This window comes from Talpa europaea, assembly GCF_964194135.1.
Source record: "Talpa europaea genome assembly, chromosome: 11".
Lineage (NCBI taxonomy): Eukaryota > Metazoa > Chordata > Mammalia > Eulipotyphla > Talpidae > Talpa > Talpa europaea.
In genome coordinates this window covers 58,825,343-58,852,727 of record NC_140078.1, presented here as the reverse complement: position 1 = coordinate 58,852,727, position 27,385 = coordinate 58,825,343, and the positions used below count along the sequence as shown (strand labels likewise).

The window sequence follows — 27,385 nt, the reverse complement described above, 5'->3', positions numbered from 1 at the left end:
GCAAGGAAAACCTGAGGGTGAATCAAAACACTAACTGGGAAAAACATTTTTGTTCAAATAACAAAGTAGGAGATACTAAGACTAATCATTATAAAGCCACAGTTTCTAACAGAAAAACCCATGTAAATTGTAATGCACCTGGAAGATATTTATTCACAAGTAACCTGTGCATGAAAGAAATAATTCAGGATACTTTATGTGCATACTTAAATTACTTCTTCAGAATCTAAAGCAACAATTAGTATATACTATTTCCTGGTCTTTTACCCATCTGACCTTTCCCGCTAAAGATGAAATCATATTTATTGAGCTAATCAGCCCAATTAATTTCTATCACATTAATCATTTTGGCAAGCAATTTTAAATTTAGCATAAATAGTAGTATGAACTTTAAAGATTCAAATATCACAATGACTACAAATACATGGATATTCTCATGGAGAATCAAAAAAAAGTAAGATATTATAACCTATAAATCTGCTCAACTCTCTTGCCTCTGAATAGAACATGCAATAAAAGAATGATTTCCACCAAATGGACACACACTGTTAGGATAATAAGAGAACATTCACATTTCTCTTTAATGACCTTTTAACATAATGGGATTTATGTTAGTGTTTCAAATTTGCAATTTGCTAGTAGTTTTATCAGATTGGCCTACATAATGAAGTTTTACCCTTGGGGAAAACACAGTAGAATAGGGTCTGTGTATTTTGCTTTTCTTTTTTCCCCCACACATACATAGCTTTATATTTTCATTATGTTTAATTGAGATCTAAATTAACTACCAAAAATTCATTCTTTCAAAGTATACAATTCAGTGGCTACTAGCATATTCAAAGTTGTGTAACTATTGTCATATTCTAAATTTAGGGGAGTTCACTGTCCTAAAAGGAACCCTGCACTAGTTAACAATCACACCCCATTTCCACCTTCCTCCAGTCACTGGCAATCATTAAACTTTTTTAATACATGGACTTCCCTATCCTAGCATTTCATACAAATGGAGTGAGACATCTTTCACTTAGCATAATGCTTTTAAGGTTCATCATCACTGTAGCATGTTAACAGTACTGCGTTACTTTTTATTGTCAAATAATATCCCACTTTATTGATACACCACATTTTGTTTAATCATTCATGAATTGGTGGACTATTTGGTCCCAAATTCCATTAAAAATACTGCTATAGGGTCTCCCCTGGTGGCGCAGTGGTTGCGCGCTGGGCTGCGAAGCTGCTCGCAGCCTCTGAAGTGCCAGTTCGATCCCTGGCTGCCAGCGATGGTCCCACATGGCACAACAGACCTCTCCTCCCATGCCCGCTGCTCCCCTTAGCAGTGTATTTCATCAGTCTGCCTGTTCTGTTCCCCGCTCTGGCTCTGGTGAATTCTCTCACCCTCCCACACTTCTGACTGTACCCAGTGCTTGTATAAATAAATAAATAAATTAAAAAAAAAATACTGCTATGAAGATATGTGTCCAAGTTTATGCATTTACATTTACCTAGGGGTAGAACTGCTGGGTCATATTGTAATTATGTTTAACATTTTGAAGACCTCCCAAAAATTGTTTTCCAAAGAGTTTGCACCATTTCCTTGCCTCTTTTTTATGTTCAAATGTGACACTCAGAAATAGATAATTTTTTCAGAGCTCTTTTCCTTTGCATATTCTTTAAAAATCAATCATACTTATTTAACAGAGCAGTCTAACTTCAAATATTAAAACAGCATGTTGAACTAAAGAGAGTATGCAGGTGGCAAATAAATCTGTCAAAATAGGATCCAAATCATGTCATCAAGGAAATATAAATTTAAACAACAATGAGATACCATTACACACTGATTAGAATGGAGAAAATCTGAACACTGATTAGAATGGACAACACCAAGTGCTAGCCAGAATGTGGAGCAACAGGAACTCTCATCATTGCTGATGTGAATGTAAAATGGTCCAGTCATTTTCAAAGACAGTTTGGGTATTTCTTAGAAAACTAAACATACTGTCACCATATGATCCAGCAACTGAGCTCTTTAATATTTACACAAAGATGATGAAAATTCATGTCCACACAAAAACCTGCACATGGATGTTTATGGCAGCTATAGTCATAAATGTCAAAAGTTGAAAGCAAATAAAATTTCATTCAGTAGGTAAATGGAAAAACTTGCTACCTCCAGGCAATGGAATATTATTTAGCACTGAAAAGAAATGACCTATCCATCCATGAAAAGATATAGAAGAGCCTTAAATGCATATCGCTAAAGAAGAAGACAATCCATAAAAGTTACATGTTGTATGATTGCAACTGCATGACACTGTGGAAAAGACAGAACTATGGAGATAGTCAAAGATCAGTGATTGTCAAAGTTTGGAGTAAGGGAGCAATGAATAGGCAGTGCACAGAGAATTTTTAGGGTACTGAAAATACTCTGTATGGTTCAGTAATGATGAATACAAGTCATTACACACTTGTCCAAGCCCACGGATTATAAAGCACCCAGAGTGAACCCTAACGTAAACTACGGACTTTGACTGATTATGTTGTATTCAATATAGGATCATCAATTGTAATGAGTATACCCTCTGGTGATAGAAGTTGATAATAGGGGAGGCTATGGCATGCATGGGGGCAAGAAACTCTCCACACCTTCTCGATTCTTTGTGAACCCAATTCTGTTCTGGTAAAACAAACTTAATGGGAAAAAATAGCATGTATTACCTCCAAGAAGAAAATGCATCTTTGCATTCAGAAACAAATATAATATTTTGCAGTTGACCCTTCACATGTGCATATAAATAAATGCAGGATGCTAAAAATTTCTGACCCACAGCTGTATTCTCTAAGGCCATATCTGTGTTTTCTAAAATGAAGTCGCAGCACTACAGCTTGTAACATTTTATTCCAAAGATGTGAGTGATGAGTTAATGTTCGCCCTTACAACTGTTTTGGCCTTGATGGCTGTGTAGGGCAAGCTGCAATGCTTGCATACCACAAACAACAGTGTTCTAAGATCTCATGCTCTGAAGAAACCAGATTTCAAGTCTTATTTGACCTTGGGTAAATAACTGTTTTCCTTACCCTCCTTTCTCCCACTTATAAAACTAAGAACAGTACCTATTTCTTAGAGTAGCTTTGAGAATAATTAGAGCTCATGCATATTAAGTGTAGTACATAGGAAGGAACCAATAAATCCTGTGGGTTTTTAATTTTTTTTTATTTTTACCAGCTCATAAAGTCATAAAGTAAGTTAGAACTAAAAGGAATCACTTAAGGAAGAGTGCTAGCAGTGCTTACAACTACTTTCTGGCATATAATAACAAATTCAAAGACACAGACAGTTAATACCCTTAAATCATCTTTTCAAGTCATCGCTCTTGGTCTTAGTCTCCTGACCTCTTAAACAAGCATATAAATCCCAGCTTCCATCTTAAGGAGATGTTGGTAAATAAATGAGCATAGAAAATAAAATATAGAAAATTCTTTGGAAATTATTAATTGACATTTAAAGAATTATTTCTTGAGCACCAATTTTGTGCAAGGTACTAGACTAGGTGTGCCAAAATAAACAATGGCAATAAAAAAATAAAATTTTAGATTTTATCATTAAAAAAATCAGTCAAAAAATTTAACATTTGCTTAGTTAATAAAAAATGTCTTAAATGAGTTTCATTCTATGTTGTTATGAAATAAAATGCACTTTACGAAATAATGGGAATTATTTTAGAAAACAGTATTCAGACCTTGGTATTTGGCAGTTACTCACTGAAGTGTTTGCCTCTGACTGAAGGGGCTGGGATGTTAACATTAACATATGGGAAGTTAATTATTGTTCTCTATTTTAATAAGGTTTATCAAAATTTAACTGACTTTCCTTAAGGCACTAAACCACCTATGACCTCCTAGTCTAACTGGGTAGAGGAACCACAACATAGGTCCAGGAGGAGGACTCCAGAGCACTGAGAGTCCCCTTGGGGTCCCACCTGGACTCACAGCCAGAAGATGGTTGGACAAGTCTGGTTCGTGGTTTCCCACTTGGATTCTGGAGCAAGACAGGCGCGGGTCACATTCCTTCTTGGAGTTGCTCTAGCTGAAATTTTCATGGGCAAGTTCTTGCCTCAAAGTCTTAGTCTCATCATCCGTAAATGGAGTATAATAACAGTACACACCCAAAAGGGGAACTATGAGGATGAAAAGACATACATAGCGCCTCCCTGGTGGCGCAGGGGTTAAGTCAGCACTATCAAGCCATCACCAGCCACTGCAGCACGAGTTCAATCCTCAGCCAGGGAGCTACCCACATGGCGCAGCAGACCTCTCCTGTCCCTTGCCTGCTGCTCCCCTCAGCAGTGTATTTCAGTAGATCCATCTGTTTTGCTCCCCACTCTGTCTCTGGTGAATCCTCTCACCCTCCGCACCTCTCACCTACACCCCAGTTCTCGTATACATAGATATATAAATAAAAATAAATCTGAAAAAAAAAAGACATACACAAAATGCTCTTGGCACAGAGCAGGGGCACAAAGGAAGGGCCAATTAAATGTTCAACAAGATAACAACATTAGTTGTCACTGTTTTACTAGTAGTATGGAAAATATCCTCTCTTTATAAACTAGTATGTTGACAGTAGGGTTTCCAAAGAAAACAATTCTATTTCAGAAAGAATGTTCTTAAAGGAAGGAAGCAGGGGAGGATGGGGAGAGGGAGAGAAGGCGGGAAGGAGGGAGGGACTTTATAAGGGCATGAAAGACCAGCCCCTGCTCCCATGGAACTTCCAATCTAGGTAACAGGCACATGTGACTGATAGCGAGGAGACACGGTCTGGAGATGTAATTAGAGATAAACAAATGGCCCAAAGACTTCCACCTCTCTGACAGCTGATAACACAGAGGGAACAAAAGGGGAAGCCATGGCAGTTCCCCTGCCCTCTTTGTTCTAGTCAGACTTGAGATCTGCACTAATCAGGCATGTCCAGAGTTGCTTAAAGAAAAGAACTCAGTAGAAGAGAAACAAAGTCTAATGGGATCAGAGGAAGACACAGACCAGCACAATGAAGGGAGGAAAAGATAAAACCAAAACAGTCATAAAAACAATGAATGTTTCTCTAGAAACAATGCGTTTCTAGAAACTGGGTGGAGCAGGTATGGGGGTGGGGAATGGTTCTGTGTGTGCAAAGCTCTAACGTGTATGAATGAAAACTCACCAAAGTTTAATTTTTTTTTTTAAGTGACCTCAGTTTCCTAGCTTTAAAAACAAGAGTGAATCCTCGGATACTTATAGGGATCATGTCTCCAAACCCATGTCTCTCAACAAACTGTGAGCTTTTGGGAGGAAAAAAAAAACGGCACACCCTGTCGGCCCCAGCACTCCTAGACTGCTAGCACCACGCTGACAGGAAATAGGAGCAAAGAGCACTGGTGACAGGGATTCTGCTGAGCCTTTTTTTTTTTTTTTTTTTTTTGGCCCACCAGACCTTTATCAACAGTGTTTCCCTGACAGTGGTTTATGTAACATTAGTCCCAGAAGCTACTTCACAAGTACATTTGCAAAACACTTTATGCTGAGCTCACATCTGAGACCTTTCTCTGTACACATTAGCGTTTTAAAAACTCTGAGGAGGGCCTCCCTGGTGGCACAGGGGTTAAGTCTCAGCTCTATCAGCCACTTCTGCAAGGGTTCGATTCCCAACCAGGGAGCTAACCCATATGGCGCAGCAGACCTCTCCTGTCGCGCCTGCTGCTCCCCTCAGCAGTGTGTTTCAGTAGATCCATCTGTTCTGCTCCCCACTCTGGTGAATCCTCTCACCTCACCCCGCACCTCTGGCCTATGCCGACACCCCAGTTCTTGTTGCATAAACAAATAAAAATAAATCTTTAAAAAAATAAAAACTCTGAGAAGACTTGCAGGAAAGAAAACAGTTTCTATTTGCTTAATCATGTAACCAAATTTACTGGATGCTGGCCAGTTCTTGAGGCGGTGATGGGACTGAAAACATTCCTAGAAAAGAGCATATTGAGGGTCTCTTCTCTGAGGGAGAGAAGGAAGCACACTTTCAAGAAAACAACTGAGAAGCTTCCTGGAGTTTGTGGGGTGGTGGTGGGTATCGGCAGTGAACTGAGAGTTAACTTTGCCATCTCAGGTCTGCGAACTGGAACACCACCTCCACAGCCCGCTACATCTTCATTCCCGGCCACTGCTCCTTCCACTAACTGCAGGAATGACGGCAGCAGCCACAGCTGTAACAGCACTGCCTGGTGTTTACTGATGCTCGCCCTCTGTCAGCCACTCTTCCCAGTACTTTATATGGGTTAATGTGATTATTCCTCACAGCAACTTTACATGGTAGAGACGATTATCATCATCTCATAAATGAGCCAATTTAGGAACTCTTGAAATAACTTGAGAATATATTAGAAGAATAGCTATTTGAAGTCACATAAAATGCTCCATGGACCCTGGCCTGTATTTTACCAAAAGACTGCTTTTGCTATTGATATCCTGCAACATCCTCTGTGGGAAATGTTGGCTTGGACTTACTCCACCTATAAGCAGTGAGGGGAGGCTGGGATGGCCGGCAGGGCGCCAGCTGCTCATGGTCACCCTGTCCTATCTGCAGTCCATTTCTGTGGCCACCACACAGTCCCCTTGGTGACGTGGCTTGGGATTGTGCATGTCAGTGCTCTCCATAAAATGTGAGTCACACATAGAAGTTAAGAATTTCTAGTAGCCACATTTTAAAAAAGGCAAAAGAAACAGATGAAATTAATTTTAAGTATATATTCTACTTAACCCAACATATCCAGAACTTTATCGTTTCAACATGCGGCACTAGCCATATTTCAAGCACTTAGAAGCCACATGGGTCTACTCACTTCTGTCCAGGACAGTGCATTCTAGGCTTTAAATGCTTGTGCAGTTTAATACAGGAGGTAGCAAATAAAGAGTTTGGACTTAGGAGTCACAGAGATCTGTGTTCAGATCTGAGTTTTCCTGCATTCAATGTATGTGACCTTGGGCTAGCCACTTAGACTCTGTGAGATAGGTTAATAGTGCTTCCTCCCTAATTGGGGAAGAGCTCGCTGATTTAATATACACAAAGTGCTGGAACAGGACCTGGTGCATAATAAGTGCTCTGGGAACACTGGCCCTGGGGACGCCACTGAGCACGAGCACCCTTTTAAGGCTACTGCAAGTGGCTCCAGGCTTGCTGCTCTCTGACATTTCGCTGAAGCTCATGGGTGGCCCTGAGGCTGAACACGGTGCCTGTGGTGGGTCCAGGTATCACTCCCATGCCAGAGATTAAAGAGCAGTTGGGTCGGAGCTCTTTAAAGAAACTTCTAAGCAACTCCTAGGGAGCATATCTCCCACATTCCTTTGATAGTCAAATCTCCCAGCTTTTACAGGCAACTAAAGACTAGTTTATACAGCAGGGTCTACAGAAGAAACCCTGTCTCTTCCTGATGTCCTTGTTCCAAGGGCCATGGATATGACTGACCGCAGGGACAAGCTTTACTCAGATTACAGGCAGAACTCATGGGAAACTCACTCAACCACAGGCCAACTGCCCTAAGCACTCTGGGCCAGCTCAGATATTTTGTTACTGTATATTCATCTCGTGTTGTGATGACTTAATCTACTAAATGAATTGAAAGCCTCATATCTTTCACCCTGATAAAACTTCTTAAACCATCTCAGTAGTTTATTCTTAATTAGTCTTACACTTAAGGGAATACAGCGATATCTCCCAAACCTCATTTCAGTTGCACTTGTGAACATACTCTCCCAGATACCATACACAGACAACTTGCCCTTGAACAACAACCTGGAAAGAACACAGGACTGGAGCCTAAGAGGCCTGTGTTCAGGGCCCTCTATTCCACTGGCCCTAGCTCCAATATTATGAATCCCTTTGAAATTCTGAGCCTTGATCCTCTTATCCATAAAAAGACTAGAATAGAAATTCCCTCTAAATTTCCTCCCAGCATTAAAAATTTATGAGTTGTTAAATCTTATAAGATGAAAGTGAATAATGCTCAAAAATGAGATTCTGAGATTCAAAAGGGGCAAAGGCCAATCATCTCTTCTCTTGGGCACTGTCACTCCCAGAGAGGGTATGGAAGAAATAACCAAACAGCAGGCAGGGTGGACAGGTAAAAAGAGACAGTACATCTCCAGCAGAGAGACCAACACAAAAGAAGGCCGCCAGAGGTGATGTTAAATAATACTGCATACAGTGTACACATCTCCATTACTTTTTGTGAGGTGCTTATTTTCAACCTGCTAAAATAGACCATATTTTCTTTGTAGATTTATTTTATTCAATTATGCATGCAAGCACTGGGGTGCAGGCCAGAGGTACAGGGGGTGAGAGGATTCACCAGAGACAGAGTGGGGAGCAGAGCAGGCAGATCTACTGAAATACACTGCTGACGGGAGCAGAGGGCGAGTCAGGAGCGGTCTGCTGCACCATGTGGGTCAGCTCCCTGGCCGGGGATTGAACTCATGCCTCAGTGTCTGGTGACAGCTTAATAGTGCTAAGACTTCAACCCCTGCGCCACCAAGGAGACTCACAACATATCTTCTGTAAACTATTTCCATCTTCTCTAATCTGACTTGTTAAAATGGGATAACATCAACTACAAGGATATGGAAATCAGTGTGAAAGAAAAAATAAATTAATATATAATGAGCTACTGTTGGGAACTCTGCCCATAATTCAGAGTAGGATCTGTGGGAATAATGGAGTAATGTGTCCAATTCTTTCCCCCCAGTAGCATGTGGACATGCAGGGCTGAACTGCCCACTACTAACATCTATGCCTGCCTCTGTCTTACTGTTCTCTGACCACCTCCAGCTTCCTCACCACTGTGCACATACCCACAAAAGAATACAGCTGATTCTTAGGTACCAGGACCTCCTTGGCAACTGTTTTCTTCCTTGAGCGAAGAGAACACTTTTCCATTATAAGGTACAATGACTTGAAATTGAAAGTTGTATTTCTCAATGCCAACTCAAAATAAAAACATCAATCTGTTTCTATTGATGTAGACGGTGTCTTTGACAAATAAACTAAGACGTTCCTAGTCCCTATCTCTGCACCTGTGTCTTAATGTTCTGAGAAATCTGTCAGGTGATTTCATTGTGTGAATGTCTTGGAGTGCAATTACATAAATATCTATGGTATAGCCTATTACACATCTAGGTGATATGTCTATGGAGACCACCCTCATCTATGCAGTTTGTGGTTTAAGGAAACATCAATAAGCAATGCATGACTGCTTTGTACTCTCCACCACGCTTCCCTGCAGCATGTCCTGTGAGAGCATGAAATCCATGGTGCATGAAATATCTGCAATAAAATTAGGAAGCCATGTGTACAATAAGAGCCTGCATGTTAAGAGAATGAAAGATAAGCCTCAGTGTGCGAGAAAATATTTGCAAACCATGTATTTGATAAAGGGCTTATATCCTTATACTTTAGAATATATAAAGTGCTTCAGTAATAATCAAGCTTCAATAATAAGAAAACATTTCAATTTCAAAAGATTTGAAGAGAAACTTCACCAAAGAAAACACCTGGGGTGGCAAATGAACACATGAATAGATACTTAATAACATTAATCATTAGGGAAATGCAAATTAAAGTTATGATGAATTACCACTTATACCTATGAGAATGGCTAAAATGAAAAAGAAAACAAACAAACCACTGGCAATTTCAAGTGCTGGTGAGGATGCAGTGGAACTGGAACTCTGATACCCTGCTGGAAGTTTTGCAAATTGGCAATGATACTTTGAAAAACAGATTGGTAGTCTCTTATAAAATTATACACACGCTTACCATAAACTTGGCAATCTCACCGCTGGATTTACCCAAGTGAAATGAAAACTTCTGTTTACCCAAAATTGAGTATCCAAATTTATAGCAGTTTTATTTGCAATAGTCAAAAAATTATCCTATAACAGGGCAACTGATAAACTGTGCTATAGCTATACCATAGAACATTACTCAGCAATATAAAAGTATGACTCATGGATACAGACAACAATGTGGATGAACTGCAAATGCACTGTACTTGTGATTCTATGATACTATGGAAAAGGCCAAACTACAGATAGAAAACAGGAGATTGACTACAAAGGACACCAGGGACTGTTCTAGATCTTGGTTCTAATGATGATGATGTAACTGCATGCACTTGCTAAAACTTGCAGAACTCTATATTAGAAAGGATGACTGCTATTGCATGTACATTGAAACTTCATAGAAAAATAGAAAACATTGGAACTTATTAATGGAAAACACTAGAATATATTAATAAAAAGATTTTTGAAATAAAATCGTAGTAGAAAAAGTCTGAGGCTAATAACATCAACTTGAACTTTTTCACAGACCACAGGTCCACTGCATTTTCAATATTCTACTCCAATTCTAAAGTCACACAAGAAATGGACGATGATAAAAAAGAAAGTGTTTTACCAATATTTGCCCTCAATTGACTGTGTACCTCAAAGCTCACTGCCCACATGTATATCCACCACCACATCTTCCATTTCCTTACACTCCTTTATATGACATTCAGGACACTTTATATTTATTCATGATATTTAGCTAAGCAGACTGTCCATGCAGAAGTTTGATCTAGACATGAACAGATTTTGGTCACCCATAAATGATTCTGTAATAAACCAATTACCATAAAGAATCTAATTTTGGCAGACACAAAGTTTAAAAATTTAAACTTCAATTGCATGATAAAATAGCACTGTATTAAATGAGTGGGTTTACCCTTCTACATGAAGAGAACCCAGTATTCTACAATGCCTTATTTCAAAAACACAGCCCCCCCAGGGAAAGTGCTCAAGGGCTCTCAGATTAACCCCAAATACCTCCTGCCACTATCAGCCTGAACATCTGACCACAGACCCCTTTTTTCAGAAGGGGTATGCATTTTAACTGGTTCCAGGGGGTTACTGGGAGGATGAATAAAGTAGCAAGTTTCTGTATCACCCTTTATCCTCAGCACAGCATGAGTTTCTGAAGCAGAGATTTGATGACAGGTGGCAGGGAAAGGTCCCGATTTGGGGCTGAAGGTGAAGCAGGCAGCCAGCCCCCAGGCTGTCTCCGGGTCCAGAAGCTTATCATAAGGGCTCCTGGGAGGGGGCAGGAAAGTGTGTCTTATATCAATGAGACCTAATCTCAGGTCCAAACCTAACTTGCCACTTTACATTCCCAACCGCAAACTGACTCTTTGGGCTTAAAACACAGGCAAGTGAAATCCTTAAATGGCAGAAAAGGTAGTCTCAGTAAATACTGTAAATTGAGCATCTTTCTAACGATAAGGGGAAAAAAAGGGAGCTATCAATGTTCTCCAGACAAAGGGTCAAAAAGCAACTCTACCATGCTGCCTTTTGTGCTCAGTGAAATTACTCGTGATAAGCCCCTCAATTTCTAGAGGCTTTGTTCTTGGAAGCTGCTCTAGGTTTGGCCTAGGCTGGCCCTGTTCTTTCAAATTGTTGCAAATGCAGCCTGACTGTATGATGATAAAGATGAATAAAAGAGTAAAAGAAGTGGAAGGGAAGAAAAGGGCCACAGGAAACAAAACTAAAACTAGAGTAAAAGTGGCCATTTTAACAACAGCAACAAACAGACGAAAGTCATTTAAGAGACATAACCAATTGCAGTATGTGGGCCTTGTTTGAATCACAAACTAAAATAACCTAAGGAGAGCATTTCTGGGACAATGAGGAAAATTTTAATACAGGTACATTTAGGTGACGTGGAGGGATTATTGTTGATTTTGCTCACCATGATAAATACTCCAGTTATACAAGAAAATACTTTATTTTCTAGCGATATATATTGGAATATTTAGAGAGAAAATATCATGAAACCTGATTTACTTTAAAATACTCCAGCAAGAGAAGGCAAATAAGCAGCAAATGTGGGAAAACTTTAGTCGTTGTTAAATGTAAATTGTAGGTTTGTGGTGGTTTATTTTGCCACTTCCTCTACTTTTTAAGTAGAACATGTTCCCAAGAAAAAATTTTTTAAAGAACAAAATGAAAACCTAAAAAAAAAAAACAAAACTGAGTAAATGAGAACAAATGAAAGAAGAAATAGCTCTTGAATTAGAACACTCTACTACTATCCGATAGTGATTTTATTGGAGTATTGCACTATGAATGCCAAAGTTTAAAAAAAAAAAGCAATATTTTTATATTCATGCCACAAAGAAAATAAAGCTGTAAAAACTAAGTCAAAAGCTCAGTTGTTTAAAACAGTAATTTCCTAATAATTTATAAAGAATTATTGAGGTGATTGCTTATTGACTATTAGACATAATCATTGACGAATATAAAACAGGGGAAAGAGGTTAAAGACCAGTGAGGATCCAAAAGGGGTAAAGGAAAGGATATTTGGCCAAAACAATAAATCCCAAATAGTGGAAACCATCTTTAAATACTCGAATCGGTCCTGGGTGGGTGCCAGCTGTTTCCTTATACACTCCGAACAAGTTCCTTTGCCTCTCGGAGTTCAGTTTTCTCATTAGGAAAATCGACGCTGTCTTTCTCACAGGGAGCTGTTCCAGGAGAAAATGAAATAAACCGTACTATGCTTCCACACTGCCCAGTCCATGATGCCTAGAAAGTTGCCTGCTCTTATGTCCACAGAAGGAAAGGCTGAGGGGAAAGGGTCTGACGACATGGAAAGTGTGTGGGAAAATGGAGGCAGGCTAGCTGCTGAGAAATCACTAATTAGCCAACAACCACTGACCTGCTTGGGCCCAGGCAGAACTGTGAGGTCAGCCAAAGCTTCAGTCGGTGCCTGGAACCCGCTAGCTGTCTCAGAATTGTTTACTTAAAGCCCCCTCAGAGGTCTGCTTCTCAGTTTTTGCTCTCTCACTCTGTTTGGGCCTGATTCTCAGAGCAGCAAATCTAATCAGCAAATCTATGCTAAATTATTAATGGGATCTGAGAGGTTAATGTGTAACAAGCATATACTCTGACAGAGGCATGCTGGAGACATAAGGCTTCCTGGAGTCCATAGTATCTTGGTGGGAATTCCAGGCAACAAGCAGCCCTCCTCAAATCAAATTGAATTCTAGGCAGGCATTTAAGAATTCCTGCCAGCAAAAGTAAATTATATATAAATGCAATCAAATAAAAGTAGGAACAGGCCGAAAAATTCTCTAACTAGACCAAGACAAAAAGGTTGCGGCTAATGCTATGTTTATGAGCTTTGTGACATTGTTGGACAAATCAACTTCATGGACTTTTCTGTGTCTCAGCTTTTCCATCTGCAAAATGGAGGCTGAGGTAAGGATTAAAATACGTAATCAAGTAAAGCACTTGGAACACAATACGTGTCTGACAAATGTTAGCCATTGTGTGTGTCATTTAGGATTGGATTAGATGGAAGTTAAATAAGGTGCTCTGAAAACTAAAGATTTTCTAGAGGCAGTTTCCATCGGTGTCGTCAATGTGCTCTGGCCCACAGCACACTAAGAAACAGATCTCAGCTCAAGGTCAGGCCCACCTCCTACCAGCTGTGAGACTTTGGATAAATTGCTCAATCTCTCTGAGCTATAAATGTTTCAACTATAAAATAAGGATAATACCGGGCCTCCCCTGGTGGCACAGTGGTTGAGTGCTGGGCTGCTAGGCTGTCCACAGCCTCTGCAGCGCCGGTTCGATCCCAGGCCACCGGCCGAGGGTTCCACATGGCGCGCAGACCTCTCCTGTCTCACCTGCTGCTCCCCTCAGCAGTGTGTTTCATCAGTCTGCCTGTTCTGCTCCCCGCTCTGGCTCTGGTGAATTCTCTCACCCTCCCGTGCTTCTGACTGTACCCAGTGCTTGTGTAAATAAATAAATAAATATTTAAAAAAAAATAAGGATAATACCTATCCTAGAGTATTGATGAACAGATTACACATGTAATGGATGTAAACTATGAAGCACAATGACTCCCATATGTATATAGTGAGACCTAAAGAAATGATGGCTTTATTTATCCTCTTATATTTTTCAGCCTTTTTGATCATAGCCTGGGGAGCCAAACTAAGAAATGACAGTACATTGTAATGAGGATGATGGAAGGGTCCCCGGTACTAATGGAGACTAAGCCATAGTAATCCCACGGTCAGTCCAAAAGGCTTTAGGCAATTAGCTGGCTCAAGATGGAGTCTCAGCTTAGCCCAGCCTTGGTATTCCAAAGAAGTAGCTAAAAGGTAGGTGTTTTATCTGTCTCATTCCCTCCTTCCTTTAATACCCAACTCCCTCTTCAGGACTGACCCCCCAAAAAAAAAGCATGGGATCTTGACTTGGCTAGTGAATCCTGATGGCATGTGCCATGGGGCTATAAAATAACTACATGCACTATTCCTATTACTTTTTCAACTGAATTTTCTGATTATGAAACAATCAGAGGGCGCACAGTTTAGGGATACAGAATAAAAGCAAAAATACAACATACAAAATGGATAAAGTCTATGTTCCTGCCAACCAAAAAGAATCCCTGTTAATATTTTCATGCATATGGCTACAGACTTTTTTCTTTATACACACATGTCCACCCATACACACTATCACTTTTTGAAAATGAGTTTATACCATATAAACTAGTTCATCACCTACTTGTTCACTGTACATATATGTATATACATATATAATCCACATCTGTAAGCATAAATCATGCCATCATTTTTGATAGCTGCACAAGAATCTATTGAATGCATATCCCAGAAGTTACTGAATTATCCTCCCACCAATGATACTTAGGTTTCCAGCTTTTAGTCTAATAAACAGCACTTCACTGAATATTCTCCCATAAACTTCTTTATACAACTGTCCAATTATGTCCTTAAGAGCTGCACAAGCAGTCAATGAATTTACAATTCTTAAATGCCTTAAGAAACAAAAAACAGCTGGTGTGGCTAAGCTGGGAAGGTAAGGAGAGATTTAAGTAATAGGAAAAAACACGGTCTTTTAGGCCCAGGCAAACAAAACAACCTTCTGTCTTCTTTCTCCCCTGGCTTTCTCGCACTCAGTTACCAGGAAATAGGTCTATCTCACTGATAAGAACAACTAAATCCTCTTGTACAAAATTCAGGGCCAAATAGAGTATCTGTGAGGCAGAACTTGGGGTTTCATGTGAAAATGCAATGTGAAGGATCAGCAGGAAGTGGCTTATAAAAGCAACAAAACCTCCAGGGTGAGCCTGCCACAGCCCCCCAGTGTGTGGGCAGGCTGTGGTCGCGGTCAGGTCAGTGACCTTCACTGAGGACCCCTGTGTCGGGGACACAGTTGTCAGAAGGGCTGTATTCCACAGGAAAGAGAAGATCCCCACACCTAAGCCTGAATCCCAAGGAACATACAAACTGGCTGAAAAACATAAATCAATGCAAAACAATCCAGTGGCCCCCATTGTACACACATAAAAATAACGAAGATGTTGAAAAAGAGACGATCTGGGAAGGGCAGCCACTGGGCTGAGAGAAACTCATACAAAATGATATCTTAACATAGAAGAAGCAAGCAGAGAGTTGCCAGTTCCGCCACTTGCTGACAGGGTGACCTTGGGCAAGTCCCCAAAGGCCTTTAAAGACCAGGTTACCAAGATGCTATAAGCTTAATCACATGAAGCTGATTGGCTCTCATTTTGAGATTTCCTTCCCAGTTTTAATTTCCATTTTCATAATGTTTTAAAAAACAATCTACAATCATTCAGAGATTGTCCACCATCTGCTGAACACTGTCCTGGGAGCTTTCTTTATTTCACGGTCACTTAGTCCTGACTACACCTTGGAAGGCATACATGCTATTCTCGCTTTATGCTTTAAAATATGTTCAAGGTCACCAAACTGACTGGAGTTAGGGGATGGTTCCTGGATTTATCCTCTTGATACAGAGGAGTTAACAAATACTTCATGGCTGAATGAATAAATATACCCATGAATAAATGAAGGTGCAGACTCCATTCTAAACTCGTGAAGATGTTACTACATCAGGCTCCTGTACATACCTATTCACTACTGCAGAATCTATTATTGAAAATTGCATTCCTCCTGTTTTGTTCCCCACTCTGGTGAATCCTCTCACCTCCCACACCTCTGGCCTGTACCCCAGTTCTTCTATGCATAAATAAATCTTAAAAAAAAAGAAAATTGGACAAATATCAAGATTCAGGAATAAGTGAGGCTTAGATTGCATCTGCACGCAGCAATGGAATAGTCATAATGCCCCACTCGGGGCAGACCCCTATAGTCCAGCAAAGTAAGAGTTACACCTAGCTCAATAGGGTCTTCCGGAGCCTGCTCCAAGGGTTGGACCATCTTAAATTCTGATGGGTTGGTGCTGAATTTATAGGTATAACTCCTGGAAATAAATAACTTAACATCTCAGGGCTATGGTTTTATCATTTATATCGAATTGGCATGTTAATCTGGAGCTGATTTTTTTTTTTTTTTAGAAATACCTTTTTTTTTTTTAAAGATTTGTTTATTTATTTATACAAGTACTGGGTACAGTCAGAAGCACGGGAGGGTGAGAGAATTCACCAGAGCCAGAGTGGGGAGCAGAGCAGGCAGAAGGACCGAAGTACACTGCTGAGGGGAGCAGCAGGCATGGCAGGAGAGGTCTGCACACGATGTGGGACCCTCGATGGCTGCCGGGATCGAACTGGCACTGCAGAGGCTGCGGGCAGCTTCGCAAACCAGCGCTCAACTGCTGCACCACCGGGGAGGCCCCTGGAGCTGATTCTTACAGGTTTTTCCAACTCAAATATTCTATCATCCTATGGGATGATAAATTAGAAAGAAATGATGGTCCAGAAATGATTACCCAGGTCCAGGGTAATGCAAACAGTAAGTGATGTAGTAGTTGTTGCCTTAAATTCATCTTTAGCAGCCACTCTTACATTTAGCTGAACTTCTGGATCACTGGAGTAAACCCACTGTGTTTTGCTCTATGTCATTTGCTCAGGAGGGGTTTGTTAGTTTAAAGAATCTGCATATCTGCATTTGCATGAGGCGTCCAGTGTACTTTAAAGTTAACTCTTGGTTACCAACCACACTGGGGAGGTGGGAGTGGGGGGAAACACCTGAATGGACTAATGTTCTATTCTCAGGCAGCCTTTTGCCTTCCTGGCCTGACACTCCCCACCACACACACCTATTTTCACTCCCTGTGCAAAGGCTACGTTGTTTTGGAGGTTTTCATGACCTGCTGGTCTGTCTCTCTAATGGCTGTTGGTGAATTGTGTCATATTACAAGTTATATCCTACTGTTCCGAATTCAAATCCTGCATCTGAATTCAAAGAAGGGATATAGAAGCAGCACAGTCTAGCAGCAACCTGTGGAAGAGCCAATCAGAACTGCGGGGCTCCCAATTCATCACCTGAGCTAAGGAAGGGTTTTTGTTGGCAAGCAAAAACCAGCAAGAAAACCAAAAGTTGGCACTGGTGACTTGGAGGGTGGCTCTTAGAACCCAAATAGCAATAATGATTAGAACCCAAGTAAGTTTTTGTTTTCTAATTAAGACATCTCCTGTTATCCTCAATGTTGTCACATTCCTTTTTCTTTTGTTTTTCACAAAACTTGATAATGACTTGTCCTCCTGCCCAGAAAATGAATGGTTCATGAATTAGGTAATTATTATTGAAAATAAGCATGATTTATTTTTTGAATGACAGCAATAAGACTTCTCTGTCTCACATACCCCCAAATGCATGCACAGAGAAAAGTGGGACAAGGAATAAGACAGGCAATTATGGGTTGCCATTAGGGACTAGCTGCCTCATTTCTGACAGCTTTGTCTTCTTTACTATATACAATGGAGTAAAAAAATGGTAGCCACCTCCTGGAACTGTGGTAAGCATTAAGGGAAATAGTATAGGTAATGTCCCTCCTAATCCCCTTCCTTGACTCTACAGAGTTGAAGTAACAGAATATCTCAGTTGTATTCCTTGCATCCCTGGGATAAGAACACAGCACTGGATCAGATAAAGCCAAAGACCTAAGATAATATAACTTACCACTTGGCTACTTCTGGGTTATAAGTAATACAAGAACTGGGGTATAGGCCAGAGGTGCAGGGGGTACCAATGCTATATTCTATTAAGGATTCACTTTAGAAATAATTCCTGGAGAGAACAGGACACCATACTTTGTCCCAGGAGAAGAACCGGATGCAGATATAACAAGGAGGAACGAATAGTCATTTCGAAAGTATGTGAAAAAGTTCCCTGTTGGTCTCAATTGGATATACCAGCTATACCTCAAGAAGTTTCTTAATCTGGAGATGCAACTTTTAAAAACAGAATAAGGAGAAGCATAAATTTTTAGAAACTCGAAGTCCAAGAATAAAAATAGTATTTTAATGAACATCCTAAAACAGGACTAAACTAGAGGATAATTGTTAATGATAAGCTATCATCAGTGAGGAAGTAACCAGGCTTCAAAGACAGGATTGCTTCAAGATTGCAGATTGGGAAACACCAACAAGCATATGTTTCCCACAGCCTCCAGAATGACATATCTTGACCAAGCATGTTAGCATAAACCCTTAAAGAATCTTCTGGCCAGGATGAAGGAATCTACAAATGCCCTCCAACTGGCTAGTCTTGGAAGGCATAGACTGATCTGACTGAAACCTGACAGAGCCACCTACAATTCCAGTCCTGTATTTCCAGAAGCCTTAAATCAATAGTTAATCTGAAGTTGATAAAAAAAAGTCTCAATAGACACAAAGAAGTTTTTGTTAGTTTCATGTGTAGACTTTGTTGCAATCCTACATGGTGAAACAAAACACAAAAACACAGAGGAGTAGAAAACATCAAGAGAACACAAGCAATTACTGATGGAGGACATGGCTAGAACAGCCTCACAATATTACTAAAGCTTAATTCTAAAAATTAGCACTCCAACAAGAGGCAGCTGGACCCAAAATAAGATACAAGCCACCGCTTTTTTGAGTACAAATCCTGACTTTGTCTTTTGTTATCAGCTTAAAGTCACAAAAGCTCCCTTTAGCTTTGGGAATATACCTACCTTGCTGAAGACTAAATGAAAGATACTGCACATAAAGCACTTTGTAGAATGAGAATGAGCAACATCTTTGTAGTATGGAAATTAACCCATCTCAGAGCCAGGACCTCTGCATAAGCAAGAAGCAAATACCTGAGGTGTCACACACGCGCCTTCCCGTGGAGGGCTCTCTGTGGGGGTTACTGCGCCTATAGATAATGTGGGGTTTGTTTTGCTCCTCTTCATCTTCTTGTTCATCAATGGACAGTAGTGGTTCAATAAAATAATCCCCATCATGGGACCGGAATGTGCCCAGCTGCAAAGAAGAGAGACGTGAGGTTGATTTAACGTAACTCAATTAATGGGAAGAAAACAACTGCAGAGCAGGCCGAGCAGAGGCGGTACCATTTCACCCCGTGCCTTTCCCCGAGGGCTGCTGAAACTGAAACTGCTGCCGACATATTTGGAAAAGCAGTTTATTTCCACTCTCTGCCACATCAGCACCTTATTCTTGCACCTGCCATCCAAATATGTCTCTAAGAAATAATTCTTTGGGAGGGGCCTCCCTGGTGGCGCAAGGGGTTAAGCTTCAGCACTATGAGGCAATCCACAGCTACTGCAGCATGAGTTCCATCCCCAGCCAGGGAGGTGACCCACATGGTGCAGCAGACCTCTCCTGTCTTGCCTGCTGCTCCCCTCAGCAGTGTCTTTCAGTCAATCCACCTGTTCTGCTCCCCACTCTGTCTCTGGTGAATCTTCTCACCCCTTGCACCTCTGGCCTGTACCCCAATTCTTGTATGCATAAATAAACAAATCTTAAAAGCAAAAAGAAATACTTCCTTGGTTCTCAAGTTCTAATCATACTAACACCTACATGCTATTGAAAGAGACTGTTTCAGTCTTGAAACTTGGGACTAGTGTGAACCCCAGAGGGGACGAGCTGCCCTCTGGAAGCCTTATCATTAATTTGAATTCAGGAAATATATCTTAACCACAAGACATTTAAATATTTCAGTTCAAATCCTGATCGTTACTCATTGTTACTCATTAGCTGCTAATAGTCACTGATCCTTTCTCTAGCTTCCCTATCTGTGCAATGGAAATATACCTACCTCACTAAGATGATGACATTCCACCTATGATGTGGGCACGTAAGTCACTGCCCCTTCCCTTTGATAGGATACAAGGTCTTGGAGTGAGGCTGTCCTAAGTTTCAGCCCACCCCTACCCACCCACCTTGGCAATTCCCTTAACTGCTGTGAGATTCAGCTTCCTTATCAACTGGAGATCAAAAATACTTATTGTAATACTGCAGATTAAATGAAATAATGCATGTAAAGTGCTTAACAAAGTGACACCTTTTAAGGGCTTAGAACACATTAGTGGCTTTGGTGTTGTTTGTTAGCCTCTTAACCACCAGACTACAATTTGCTTTGTCCAGTCATTCAGTGAAAGAGGTAACTCTTTTTCCTCCCCTTCCTACAAATCTCCAAGTTTTCCTAATGAAAAATCATGTGCAAGCTGAACCGTCCAAACCAAACATTACAAGAGAGCTGGAAAGTTCCTGTACCATGTCAATGGGCAGAGCTTAAAGGGAGAAAATCTCCATTATTTATTTTTCCACATTGGGGCAAAACAAACCAAAACAAAAAATAAGCAGAGACCCTTTACCTGACTGACCTTGAAAGTCCTTGACAGCATTAGTATTATCCAGGCATTTGTTTGAAATTCAAATAATTGGGTTCTACCCCAAATCTGATCTAAAGTCTAAAAATCTCAGTGGCAAGGTGGAGGAACTGACAATTTGATGAGATTCTAGGGTATTCTTATGTGGTGAACTTTTGAAAGTATGAGGGTAAAACACTAGGGTTTCCAAAACCAGCTAAGCATCTTAGCCTGGAAAACTTTTTAAAAAATTAGAGATTTGGGCATTATACCATACACAAGGATTCAGGATTTCCAGGGATAGGTCAAGAAACTCTATTGCTTAAAAGCTTTTCCAAAAAAGAAAAAAAAATAACCATGAAACTACATTAAGTGAGAAAGTCAAAAGACAGATATCAGATGGTTTCCCTTACCTGTGGAATATAAATAACCAGAAAACATATACTGGGAAATGACAGCACAAATAATTCTTAGACTCTGGGAAAAATAAACTGGTTACTAGAACAGGGGCAGAGGGAGAAGAGGATAGGAAATTGGCATGGGAGGTCTGGTGGAGGGTGAGTGAATCGTGTATATACGGAGAAGTTAAAAACGTAACCCCGAAGTTATAAAGACAAGTAAATGACATACAAATTAATTTCAAAAAGTATAAATTAAGAAATGAAAAACAAATTAAAAAATCAAGTTTGCACAAGATCCACAGCCACTGGCTCAAGGAAGGGACAGCTTGGTGTGGTCAAACTAAAAGACAAGGGCCTCCCCAGTGACGCAGCGGGTTGAGCGCAGCGCCGTGAAACTGTCTGCAGCCTCTGCAGCACAGGTTCGATCCCGGCTGGCTAGGAAGTGACCCACGTGGCACGGCTGACCTCTCCTGTCTTGCCCACTGCTCCTCTCAGCAGTGTTTTTGGTCTGTCTGCCTGTTCTGCTCCCCGCTCTGTCTCTGGTGAATCCTCTCACCCTCCAGCACCTCTGGCCTGTACCCCAGTTCTTGTATAAATAAATAAATCTTAAAAAAAAAAAAAAAAACTAAAAGACGAGTAGCTGGATACCCAAGAAGATATTTGACAAATTCATTCTCATCCAGCCAACTCTTCCTGCTTTCAGTACACAACGCTAGTTTCTTCTGAACCACAGAGTAGGAAACGTACATCACTTAAGCCTCTTAGACACGGGCCAAAAGCATTAGGAAGGAGCTTGGGAGCTCATCTGATGAAAATCGGGCCCTTGGATTGGCAAAAGGGGAAGCTGAGGCCAGAAAGAAGTGACTTGTCCAAAGTTCCTCTTCAATCATAGAAAAGCAGCTAAACAGTGTCAGTGTTGATTCAAAAATTAAGCTGCCCTGAATATTCTAATGCCTCTGTATAAACAAGCTTTGAAATACACTGCATGAATATAGTCAGAGAGGCTGCATGTGAACCACAACGCTACCAAAAACCAACTGTGTGAGACCTTGGGCAACTCTCTATGCCTCAGTGTCTTCATCTTTAAAATAGGCTGTTGTGAGGATTTGAGTAAGATAACGGACATGCACTGTACTCATGACCGTGCCAGGCACACAATCAGTGTTCAATAAATGGCATCTACATGATGCCAAATTAACTTTGTGGCCAACTCAGAAATGAGTTGTTTGATGGAAGAGTAATCCTTTTTTCAGTTAAGGTAATCAGTTATTCAAACACATGTACTAAGGACCTACAATATACAAGGCTCCAGGATGAGAGTGAAACACACTGATGCTGACCCTGCTGCCAGGAGAAAGGGATAGTACATGGGCACCAAGAGAAAGTACAACCAGTGGCACAATTGTAAGACATACTAATAAGTATCCAAGAAGTTGGACAGGGAAGATGACATCCGTCCGAAGGGCTAGGAAGAGGCTTCCTAGAGAGGCATGTAAATTACACTTTAAAAGAAGGGCGTGATTTAAGTGTGTGAAGATGCATGAGAAGACCAAGTAAATCTAAAGGTGCAAAGAGAATGAGCTAGGACTAGAATGGGAGGAAAATTCAGAGAAAGGAGCAAAAGCAGATTGCCTGAAGCAGAATTTGTGGAGGAAAGATTGAGAGACGAGATGGCGTACAGACATGTGCAGGGTGAGGAGGTCCTATCATAAAAGGTCTGAAGAGCCAGACAGGGGAGTTTGGAAGTGCTTACCCGGCAATGGCAAGCTCTGTAAAGTAAGATGCCAGGGCAGTGATGAGATCTTTAATCCAGTATCACTTACTTATTAGTGTGAGCAGCGCTTGCTGTGGAGGACAAGGCTGAAGGAGAAAAGAAGCCAGGTGGAACTATCTTAGGAATCAGTCCTAAGAGAGAGGACAGGGGGCTGGAATGAGGGTTGAGGTGTTCACGAGAAGTGAGTCACACACCTGAGGTGGAGTTCAGCGAAACTGGTAACTGGCTGGGGGTGCGGGGGTGAGAGAGGTTGGCATGGCCCATTCTAAAGAGCAGAAGATTGTTATTAGAACAACACAACACTACCTTACATTAGTGGTAAGGGAAAGTCTTGGCGGGGGAGGAGGTAAGATAAACTGAAAGACAAAAGGGTGAGGGCTTTGGGGCTGGATGAATCGCTTAAGATAGAAATAGTGTGCATGCATTTAAAATGGAATTCAGACATTTTTCCAGAAAAAGAATCAGAGAGTAAATTAAAGGTAACTTGGGGTTATCACAGTCTAACCAGGAGTTTCTGAAGTCCGAGGCCTCAGTTCCCAAAGAGAGTTACCACTCGTCCATCCGCGTGCGCGTTACCACCCAATAGAAATTAAGGTCCTGCGCAGCAAAATATTCATGCAACTGCGGGGGCCACTCAGCGGGGTGTGGAGGCGGGGAAGGAGGAGGAGTAAAGGCTGTTTACAAACTTGACATACACACGCAGTGCTAATCGCAAGGTTCTGGAATTGGGGTTACAATCTTGGGATCTGGAGGCGCTCTGATGCCCGGGGTTCAGGCACCTGACTCTGCCCACCCAGGGCATAACTTAATGAAGAACGGAAGGATTTCTGCGCTCTGGCCCTAGGTCTGAGGGCAGCGATGACTCACTTGCAGCACCCCATCCCTCTGTGCCAAACTGTCGTCTCCGCCCACCCCGAACCATCTCAACGATCGATGCTGCGGCTCCGGGTGCGTTGCTGGGGGATAACAAGGGCACAATTCCATCCCTATATCTCAGCAAGGGAAACCTCTTTGCCAGTCTCCAGGCTTTTCTTGCTCCCCACCCAAACCTTCGTGGAGCGGCGGAGATGGATGCAACACTCAGACCCGGAACTTCATACCCACCAAGAGAGCGCGGAGAGGCCAGCCGAGCGCCCGGGGTAAGTATCTGTGCGCTCACGTAGAGAAAAGTGACGGGAATGTGGGTGTTGAGGGGCAGAGTAAACACAGCAGCGGCTCGCAGTGCGCACAATGCTGTGCGCTGGAGAAGCAGGACCCGGGAAAGTTTCTGCGTCATTCGCGCGTAGTAGAAACGCACGTCGCTTGGGAAAGTCAAGGACCACTCTCATTTGCGCAGAAACCTTATGGCGGGTTTTCCAATGTCCATAGGGGGGACAGAGTGGGGGGCGGATGGCCTATGGTACCTACTGGAGGGCAAATAGGGGTGGGGTGGGGAAGGGAATCAGCGGGCCAGGGTACCAGGTTGGAACCCTGCTAAGTGCGTATTCTGCTGCGCAGGAAGGTGGCCGCCCCGCCCTCCTTTCCTAGAGAAAAAGGCGCTTTGGGCTCCCTCTTTGGATTTTGTGCAACCCCCATGGGTGGCAGAACCCCCCCCACACACACACACCAAAATAATGTCAGGGAAGACTCTCCAGTCTGTCTCACACTATTTCCGCTTTTCCGGTACACCCCGCCAGCAGGGTGCAGACTCGGACTGTGCCGCACCCCCATTCCTAGTTTCCACCCTAATTCGAAGCGTCCGGGGTAGGCTCCGCCCTCTTCCCCGCCCCGGAGTCCTAGGCCCACCCTTCCGTTCTTGGGACAGGACCTTTCACGTCAATCCTGTTCAGCCTCAGGGTTCCTGGCGCGTGGAAAAAAAAAAAAAAAAAAAGGCCCTGAGAAAACTTAGGGACTCTACGCACCGCCCCCACGACACGCAGAGAAGGAACTCCCAGTACCCTAGACTTGGATATTCTCAACCCACACGCCGGACTCAAGATGCGCCAATAAGGAATCGGGTCCTCCTTAAGCTCGGCAGCTCCGCTCCTGGGCGGCCGAGTTTGCTGGTAGGAAGGACTGCTCTCTCTTGAGTTTGGAAACCAAACTTCCAAGCCGCCTCGCGGCACCGGGCTAAGGGCAGCTGTGCCAAGTTTCGACCCTAGAAAGCACCGAAACGTCCAGAACCCCCTGAGGGCGGATGCGTGCGCTCCTCTCCAGTGTTCGCGCACGCACTGGGCTACCCACCCAAACCGAAGGACGAGAACGAGTTTCCAGCTGATTTTAACGCCAGAGCGGAGACTGGGTGCAGTAAGGGTCTTAGGCTAAAGAGCAACAATTCTTCCAGAGTGTGTGAAGAGGCGGGAGGGGAAGGGAGGGGTGGAGGCGCGCTCCCACTTACCATTCCTGAGCAGAGGCTGATGACGGCCGTGTGTTCGGACTTGGTATTGACATGGCCTTTGTAGAAACAGTGTTTGAGTTCTGATTCCTCCTCGGAATAAAACTTTGTCTGGTTCATCCCAGGCGCCCCGAGGAGGGTGACAGTGAATAGTGGAGCGATAAATCCGGCATGGGCGGTGAGATTAAATAGAAACTGCTGGCCGAAGGCAGAGAGGCGGTAATGCGCCTGGGGGGAGGTAGAGGAAGAAGAGGAGGCAGCGAAGGCAGGCCAGGGGTCAGAGGCAGAATTAATGCTCCGTCGCCTTCTTTTGAAGTGCACGTTCGCGGGAAAGGGTTCTCCTAGAGCATTCACTCGGATGGGAGACGCGACTTCGTATTCTTGCAGGGTCTCTAAGAGTTGCACTGCAGAGAGAAGCAGAGACACATGAATCAAATAACTAAATTTCCCCCAAGTTTTAATTTAAAATGAAGGGGGTGGCCTCGTCTTGGGTTACTTTCCAGGATTATCTTTTTTTTTTTTTTCTCATGAGTCAATCTCTTCAGCCTCCCGGCGGTAGAAAAATATTTGCTGAGCACCTACTATGTGCCAGGAACCGTGCTGGCACATAGGCGCGGAGGATACCCCATTCGGACGGAGCCAGACAATGAGCACGTCAAAATACATAATTTCAGATCCTGAATAAAATAAAGCATGCAGCTATCGGGTGCCCCCAGTTATTAAGTAACTAGTTTGGGGGATAGGGGTTGGGAAGGCGAAAGACTAGGAAGGCTAAAAGCAAATTGGGGGAAGAAGGGTGTGGAGGAAGTTTGTTCCATGGTGAATCTCCTTAGAAATGTCCTGGGAATGACCGAAGAAAGGAGAGGCTGCAAAGCGGGAGATAATTCTTTCTAGGAAAAGGAGAGCGGCCTCCGCTGCGGGGTGCCGGCTGCCGGGCGCGGAGGTGTCCCGGGGCCAGCGCCTCGTTACCTTGCCTCGGGTGCAGCCTGTCCTTGCGCACGGCGGCCGCGGCGTCTGGGCTCCCCATCTCGGCCAGGTCCGGCACCAGGAGCGTTAGCAGTGTGGCCCAGGATACAAACTGCATGGTGCTCCCCACCCCTCCCCCTGCTACCCCCGCTCCCCTCCCTCCTGCCCTCCTTGGCTGCGGCGGCGACGCGAGGCAGCGGCCGCGGAGAGCGCGCGGAGCCGGGCGCCCGCCGCCAACTTTTGACTTTAGGAGTCGCTGAGGTTGCGTCGCGAGGGTCCCGTCTGCGCTCGGCTGAGCAACGCCGCCGCCTGCCGAGAGCTGAGCGGCTCGAGCCGCAGGAGGAGCAGGAGGAGCAGGAGGAGGAGGACTGGGGCTCGGCTGCTCGGCCGCATAATGTCCAGGGAGCTGGCAGGAGAAGGCGCGGAACTTGCGCTCCGAGGCGCGCCGGGCGCCCTGTGCTGCCGGGGATAGCGGAGCCGCTTCTTGAATGGGGGGTTGGGGGGGCGGAGGCTGGCGGAGGGGGGGGGGGCGCGGGTCCTCCGCCGCTCAAATACCCTGGGTGCCCGCCTCTAAGAGGAGGGGGGTGGAGAAAGCGTAGCAAACGGGGACCGCCTCCTTCCAGACTGTGTCCCCTCCTCAGCCGGCCGGTGTGGGACTCTCGCCGGCGTCCGGCAGCTGGAGACGGAGGCCCGAGACCCCGCGCAGCTGATCGCGGTCCCTGCCACCTCGTGGAGTTGGGGTTTTCAGAGGCTCCTGCCCAAGGCAGGGAAAGCGGAGAAAGTTCTCTCCCCTTTCCTTTCTGGCTCTTGCAATCTCTGGTGTCTCGTACCCTCTCGCTCGCCCCCTGTGCGCTCTCCCTTCGCTGCCCCTTCTCCTTGCTGGGTCCCGGCTTCTCTCTTTTCTCTTCCTTACTCTAGTGTTTCAGTGCCCCTCCCCACCCCGCACCCCCACTTCTACCCAACTCCTCCCGCCAAGGTCCCTCCCCCCCCCCCACTTACTGCGCCCCTATTTTCCGTATTTCTCCCTTTCCTCTTTCCTGTTCCCATCTCTTCCCAACAGTTCCCTCCTCCTTTATCTCTTTATGAAGCTCTCTCTGTTGCAGTCTGCCTCCTCCTTCTGACTTCTTCGGAGTGAAAGTGTCCCATTACAGAAGCGCCTTCCTTTTCTACAGCTGCTCATTT

At 43.3% G+C, this 27,385-nt stretch overlaps 1 protein-coding gene across 2 annotated transcripts in view; it reads right to left on the bottom strand.

Moving 5' to 3' along the window:
• The window catches only part of ADAMTS9 (ADAM metallopeptidase with thrombospondin type 1 motif 9), a gene marked incomplete at both ends in the record, with an annotated part of 162,465 nt that extends 136,144 nt beyond the window's left edge, over positions 1-26,321 (bottom strand). For both annotated transcript variants that reach the window (XM_084248298.1, XM_084248299.1), the window contains 3 exons: positions 19,177-19,339; positions 25,241-25,641; positions 26,207-26,321. In XM_084248298.1, the coding sequence (XP_084104424.1) occupies positions 19,177-19,339; positions 25,241-25,641; positions 26,207-26,321 (679 nt within the window). The remainder of the gene's footprint in view (positions 1-19,176; positions 19,340-25,240; positions 25,642-26,206) is intronic.
• Positions 26,322-27,385: the final 1,064 nt, after the last annotated feature.